We start from the raw sequence: 7,730 nt of genomic DNA on the forward strand, positions 1-7,730 counted from the left end.
CTCCAGACAAGGTGCTTTTACTACAATTGCAGGAGAGGAGCTCAAGAAAACCCTGATTGTTGTAGTTGTTGTCGTATTACTCGATGCTGGAGTTATTTTTCTTCCCTTTTTTTTTCTCTAATTTCCTTCCTCTTCCCCTTCTTTTAATTTTTTTTTCCCTGGAAAAGAGGGTTGTGGCTTCATTTTTTTTTGGTGAAAGAAGTTTATTATCACTAGAACAATGCTCCAAACAAGTCAGAATACAACGGGAAGAGGATACAAGAGGCAGGGAATCAGGCCAGAAAAGATTAGCCTGGGAAGAAGCTCCGAGCGAGGCCAAGCTATCGGCAACCGAGTTAGATTCACGAAGGGAATGCATAAAAAAGATACAATGAAAGCCAGAAGCCAAAGTTCTGCAGTCCTGTATTATAGGATTGATTCTCCAAGGGATTTCAAGAGTGTGGTAGTTGAGAATGTTCATCACGAGAAGATTGTCACTTTCAATCACCAAAAGAGAAATGCCCAAATTAAGAGCAGTCCTAAGAGCAACATGCACCGCCATAGCTTCAGCCACCAAAGATAAATTCCACCCAATTCCTTTGGAGAATCTAATGGCATCGCTAGTGCGATCGCAACGAAAGCGTAAATAGGATCACAGTATCAATGGAGAAGTCATTCAAAATAGAACGAAGCAGGGATCGATTATTTCCTAAGCCTCACAAGTGCAAGACCTCCAACCGATGATAGCCCTTTCTCAATCTTTCCACGCACCACGCAAGCTTTGCGTTCCCACCACAGTCAAACTTACTCCTCCACAGTTCCAAGAACACAATAGCTTGGACCACCTCTAGGATCAAACACCAAGAGAACAAGAGAGGAAGAAGACGATTTTTCTAGGAGGGAGAGAGAGCTCTGCGATTTTTGCTTTGGGTTTCCTTGTCTTGTGTGATTTTGTGATCTCATGAATATTTATATTTCTCTTATAAAATCCCCATATTGCAAGCTCATATGGGATAGATATATTGAGTTACTATAAGTGACTCAATTATCTCCCAAGCAATCTTTCTCTAAATTAGGAAAGACATGGATTGCTAGGAAAATCCAATCTTGAGTGAATATGAATATTCTCTCCATTGGGTTTCCTTTTCTAACAATCTCCTCCATCCTACTGCAAGATCCAATCTTACAAGAGGATCATGAAAAGGACATCACGATCAATCGTCACCGCGTAGATGAATGGAACTGAAAGGAAAGGGGTAGGATCGCAATGGGATACCACTTAGCTTCTAAGAAAAGGCCATCGAAGATGCTAAGCAGATGTAATAACCTACGCCTAAGGTAAGTAGTTAAAACACGCATTAGTCCCCCACAAAACAATGTTGCATGGTTCAATATAAGGCATGTGTACGGGACTGTCAATCCTCAATGAACCGATACACCGATCGAGAGATTCAATTACCTTGATTGGACCAACAGAAAATATTTCAAACAAAATGTTCAAGAAAATAGATAATGTTTTATATATATAACTAAAAACATTTCAAAAACATTTTGAAGATGCTACCGGATCCGGATTTGGGTCCAATCCTGTATAGAATACTCTCCTCAACATATTCCCAACGTATAGGCTGTAGGTTCCTTGTTGGGCATCTCTTTCGAATACAGTCAGATACTGAGAATCCAACGCACCGATATATAGTCAGAGATAGGCATCAATCGTTGGTACACCAAAACTCTCAACATATGAATGCGTCGATAAGGACCCCTCAGGTCAAGGGACCAATCGTGAACTACATAAGAGAATCTCATTTTCTTTATATTGACAGTACACCACATGTGAAATTCTCAATGATCCAGTCCAATGCACACACCAAATGTGCACTCACATTTGTGTCTTGGAAAATAACTTCCCTAAGCACACACAATGTGACCACCATGCCGGATGGGATGTCCAGTTCCATCCCCAGTGGTGAACAATTTTAGGTATGAATACCTAAGGACAATAACTGAGCTCAACAACTGATCATGCTAATCAAAATAAGAATTTATTATTCAAATAGAAGGAGTTTTGTACATCAGTGCCAGTCACCCATGGACTTCATCCCCATATTCCTAACATGTTTCTCAAAAACACTAGGAGGCAACGCCTTGGTCATGGGGTCAGATAGGTTATCTGCAGTGTCAACCTTAGCTATGGCTATATCACCACGCTGAATAATCTCATGGATCAAGTGATATTTCCGATCCACATATTTGTTCCTCTGATGAGCTCTTGGTTCCTTCGCTTGTGCTATAGCTCCCCTGTTGTCACATAACAGTTGTATGTGTCGCTCCACCAGCTCAGGCACCACCCCTAGGTCTGTCAAGAATTTCTTGAGCTAGACACCTTCCTTGGCTGCTTCACTAGCTGCCAAGTACTCAACTTCTGTTGTGGAGTCGGCTGTTGACTTTTATTTGGCACTCCTCCAAATTACTGCACCCCCACCAATCATAAAAACCATCCCAGAGGTAGACTTTCTGTCATCCTTATCAGTTTAGAAATCTGAATCCATATATCCAACCACTGACAACTGATCACAACCATAAACAAGGAAGTAATCTTTGGTCCTCCTTAAGTACTTAAGGATCCCCTTGACAGTTGTCCAATGTTCCTATCCTGGATTGGATTGATATCGACTCACAATCCCTACGGCATGATAAATATCTGGCCTGGTACACAACATGGCATACATCAGACTTCCTACTGCCGAAGCATAAGGAACTCTCTTCATAGTCTCAATTTCCTCAGGGGTTTGAGGACTTTGTGACTTGGATAAACTGATTCCATGTCTGAGGGGCACACTACCTCTCTTCGAATCCTGCATGTTGAACCTCTCAAGCACTTAGTCAATGTAGGTGGATTGTGATAATCCCAACATCCTCTTCTTGCGATCTCTCACAAGGTTAATTCCTAGAATGTAGCTGGCTTTACCCAGATCCTTCATTGAGAATGTTTTGGACAACCACATCTTTACAGATGAAAGTAACTCCACATCATTCCCAATGAGCAATATATCATCCACATATAGGACTAGGAAACAGACGACACTCCCACAGACTTTCTTATACACACATGGCTCATTGATGTTTTGTTCAAACTCAAAATCCTTGATAGTTTGATCAAAACGGATGTTCCATGATCTGGAAGCTTGTTTTAGTCCATAAATAGACCTCAACAACCTGCATACCCTGTTTTTCTCTCCTGGAGAGATAAAACCCTCTAGCTGATTCATGTATATGACCTCATCAAGATAACCATTAAGGAAAGCGGTCTGCAAATCCATCTGCCAGATCTCATAGTCATGGTATGCAGCAATCGACAATAGAATCCAAATAGATTTAATCATCGCTACAGGTGAGAAGGTTTCATCATAGTCAACACCCTCTTTCTGGGTGTAGCCCTTCGCCACCAGCCTTGCCTTGAAATGTTTCACCTTTCCATCCACACCTCTCTTCCTCTTGTAGATCCATTGACACCCTATGGGTTTTACCCCAACTGGCAGATCTTCAAGAGTCCAGACATGGTTAGAATCTATGGAATCTATTTCACTACACATTGCTTCCTGCCATTTCACTGAGTCCATGTCCTTAAAACCCTCAGCGTAATTATAAGGATCTGTGTCTGAACAGTCAGACACCATGTGGAATTCTTCCACCTTTTGATCCTCCTCCGTGAGAAGGTTCAAACTAGTTGGTGGCCTGATAGACCTCCCACTCCTCCTAGGCTCTTGAGGCTGTTGCTCAACTGTGCGTATGTCAACTGGAACCTCTGTCGATGCTGAAGGTACTTGGTCATCAGTTATTTCTTTAATGACCACTGGATCTGATCTCAATGAGATCGTGTCATCCTCAAAAAAAGTCGCATGCTTACTAACTATGACTTTCTGATTAACAGGGTCATAGAAATAGTAGCCTATTGTAGTCTTAGGGTATCCCAAGAAATAACATCTATCTGTTCGGGATTCCAACTTATCCGTCCGTTGTTTCTTTACATGCGCTTTGCAACCCCACACCTTGAGATGTTGAAGACTTGACCTACACCTATACCACAACTCAAAAGGTGTTCTGGTCACAGACTTTGTTGGTACCTTGTTCAATATATAGATGGCAGTTTCCAGTGCGAAACCCCAAAAACTCAATGGCAATTCCGAATAACTCAACATGGACCGAACCATGTCTAACAAGGTTCGATTCCTCCTTTTTGAAACTCCATTCTGTTCAGGCGTTCCCGGGGCTGTCAATTGGGTTATGATCCCAGCTTCTTTCAGATAGTCCCTGAACTCATCTGATAAGTACTCTCCTCCTCGATCAGATCTAAGGCACTTGATGCTATTTCTTAACTGTTTTTCAACCTCCGCTCGAAATTCCTTGAATTTATCAAAGGTTTCCGACTTGCGGTGCATCAAGTAAATATATCCATAACGAGAGTAGTCATCAGTGAAGGTCACAAAGTATTCGTAACCATACCTCGCCTGAACATTGATGGGTCCACATACATCTGAGTGTATCAATTCTAACACTGCTTCGGCTCTTCTTCCCTTGTTAGAGAAGGGTTCCTTGGTCATTTTTCCTTGTAGACACGACTCACAGGTTGGGTAAGGTTCTACCTTCAATGATTCTAAAGGCCCATCCTTCACCAACCTGTTTATCCTTTCTACTCCAATGTGACCTAACCTCAAGTGCCAAAGATATGTAGAATTATCTTGGGCTGATTTTCCTTTTAAAGAATTATTGGAGATCTCATTCACCTCTAATACCGATTTTAAGAGATATAACCCGTTATCCAGTAGGTCAGAAGTAATAAAAGAATTATTCAATCGAATAGTTAACTTATTACCAAAGAGAAAAGTATAACCATCCATAACAAGCCTACTAACAGAAACAATATTCCTCCTAAAATGAGGAACATAAAAACAATCTCTCAAAACTAAAGTACTATAATAAAAAATTAAAGTAAAATCTCCAACAGCCTCAGCAGCGGCCTCAGCATCCGTACCCGTTCCAAATCGAACTTCATCCTTACTCAGTCTTCTTGTCAGCTTGAACCCCTACAACAAGTTGCAAATATGGGCGGTGGACCCCAAGTCCACCAACCATGTGTTAGTAGGTTCCTCTGACAAATTAGACTCATAAAGGACCAAGGTTTTAGAAATACCTTCTTCCTGTTTCTCCTGCTTCTTTTTTTGAGCAGCCAGGAAAGCATGACATTCCTTCTTCCAATGTCCGTCCTTCTTACAATAGAAACAAGTCCCCTTACTCTTGTTCTTCTGAATTCCCTTATTGCCAACCTTAGGGTTTTTGCCCTTGTTAGCCTTCTTCTTCTTCTTCTTGCCCTTGGGCTTTGAGGAAGAAGACTTGTCCTCTGTAGTCAAGACCTCCACTTTCTACTTCTTGGATGCAGCTTCCACCTCTTGCAACATGTTGCCCAGCTCAGGGAGTTTCACAGAAAATTTATTCATATTGTAATTGACAATAAACGATCCGTAGATGTCCTGAGGCAATGAGTGGAAGATGACATCCGTCTTATAATTCAGCTTGAATGAAGTCCCTAGGTTCTCCAGATCCAGGAACAAGTTCCTTAGTTTCATGATATGGTCAATAACCGGAGTACCTTGAGCCATCTTCGTGCCATGGAGGAGTGTCACCAGTTGATGATGGGCATGGCGTTCTTCCCTCCCATACATCTCCTTCAACTCCTCCATCATGTCCTTGGTCAAGTACAGATCCTTGACCGAATCATCAATGGTCTTCTCCAGAGAACTCAACACGAGGAGTTTTGCCTTAGAGTTTTTCTGTCGAAACAACTCATAGGCAGGCTTCGATTTAGGGTTCTCCTCATTAGGGAATTCAGGCTCATCTTTGTCTAGGACAGACATTAGACCTTCCACAGACAGGAGTAACTTGATGTTCCTCCTCCAGTCAACATAGTTAGGCTCGGTCAAAACATGGTCTTTGATAAGGGCGGCATAGTTCATTTGGGTTGACATTTTTAAAATCTACATGATGTACAAAAATTACTAATTAGCATGATCTACAACCATTGAAATAACTGGGGTAAGAACAATCAATGGTCAATCACACCCCAAGCTTCCCTCTAGCTTGTAGGGCATGAATTGGAAATGACCAACCCTCATGCTCCTGACTTAGCCTATCGGAGTTCATCATTCGCATCTTGGTTGGGTGGACTATTCTGCCCATCACTTAGACTTCCAATGTATTTGGCCACCTGAGTGTCATGCCCATTCCTATCGGCTGACACACACTCAAGTTAAGTGTTTATCCTTAATTTTGGAGGGAACTATGGTGTTTGTGAGTTAATGCCTATTATCATAGAACACATACCACTGACCATATTCTCTACCTATCACATGTGAGATGAGTGCAGACAATTTCACCAATTCATCCTAATATTATCCTATCGGTATCTACAAGGGTGGATCAACAACATTTCTACACTCACCAACTAAGGTGAGAATCCCATCAACCAGGGCTTCCCATATCACACTTGTATTATAATGAGGGAAAACGGAAACGCATATTAAACCACAAGCATACATCCAATGTATAAACAAAATAGCACATCCATCCAAGGAAAACTATAAACACATAAATACCAATGGTTATGGGACAGCATCTTTAATCAATGTGAGTTCATAACCAAGACAAACTCACTTTGACTAAAAATGGATGGGAGTAATCATAGCCTCATATGTCACTCCCACTCACGACAATTATAGTGTGATAATGCATATGCAACTATCTATTACAGGGAAATTCTAAAACTGTAATAAATAAGGACACTTCAAGTGAGCAAGTCCTTCCTTCATTCTTGTCTCCATTGAACCGGCAAGATCCCTGATCCATGATCCACGATCCACGATCTACGATTTGCGATCCACGATCCATGATCCATAATCCATGATCCATGATCCTTGACTCAAGATTCATGATCCATGATCCACGAGGTTACAATGAATATTTTCAAACTAAGCTAAAATATTACAACCCTTTCCAAATAAATAAAATTACATAACAGGAAACCAGTCCACCAAAATTGGACTGCCTGGAGAATAATAAAGGAAATTACATATAAAATCACAACCATGCCATGCCTAGAACACACATACATCTAATGCATGTAATTTTATTCATCCCATAACCATGGTCCACATTATTTACATGATGCTCAAAAATAATATTCAAACATTTATGTGAAAATTGCCCAAAAACACATAAAACATCATTACCATGACAATTCAAGCCATTATGATCAAGTGCATCTAATACATCCATCATGCAACCATTACCATGACAACTTATGTCATAATGGTTATGTGCATGACATGATCATTACCATGACAATCCAATGTCGCTATGATCATGCACATCACATAGCCATTACCATGACAACTTACTCCATAATGGTCATGATACATACCCCACAAAGCCATCACATACATGCTTAAAATAAAACTAACAATTATAGTAAGCCATTATGCCAAATTGGGGAAGGTGGGTGAAGGGAAGAATCTCTTCACCCATCTTCTCTAATGAAAATCCCTTTCATTAATGAAACCAGAAATTTTTTGTTTTTTTATTTATAAAAACCTACAACACAAAGTGAAGCAAAATAAGAGGGAAAAACAAGTGCACATTCATACAATAGCATCACATGCGGCAAGGCTGCCTGCGCACTCATGCGGCTGGCAACC

General features: G+C 40.9%; 1 protein-coding gene across 1 annotated transcript; it reads right to left on the minus strand.

Annotated features, from left to right (window-relative positions):
* Positions 1-2,054: 2,054 nt before the first annotated feature.
* On the minus strand, positions 2,055-6,005 carry LOC122655188. The gene is made up of 2 exons (XM_043849403.1): positions 5,427-6,005; positions 2,055-2,189 (listed from the first exon to the last, which is right to left on the minus strand). Exons 1-2 carry the CDS (start codon positions 6,003-6,005, stop codon positions 2,055-2,057), a joined length of 714 nt encoding a protein of 237 aa, XP_043705338.1.
* Between the last annotated feature and the right edge of the window lie 1,725 nt (positions 6,006-7,730).

This window comes from Telopea speciosissima, chromosome 3, assembly GCF_018873765.1.
Source record: "Telopea speciosissima isolate NSW1024214 ecotype Mountain lineage chromosome 3, Tspe_v1, whole genome shotgun sequence".
In the NCBI taxonomy this organism is placed as follows: domain Eukaryota; kingdom Viridiplantae; phylum Streptophyta; class Magnoliopsida; order Proteales; family Proteaceae; genus Telopea; species Telopea speciosissima.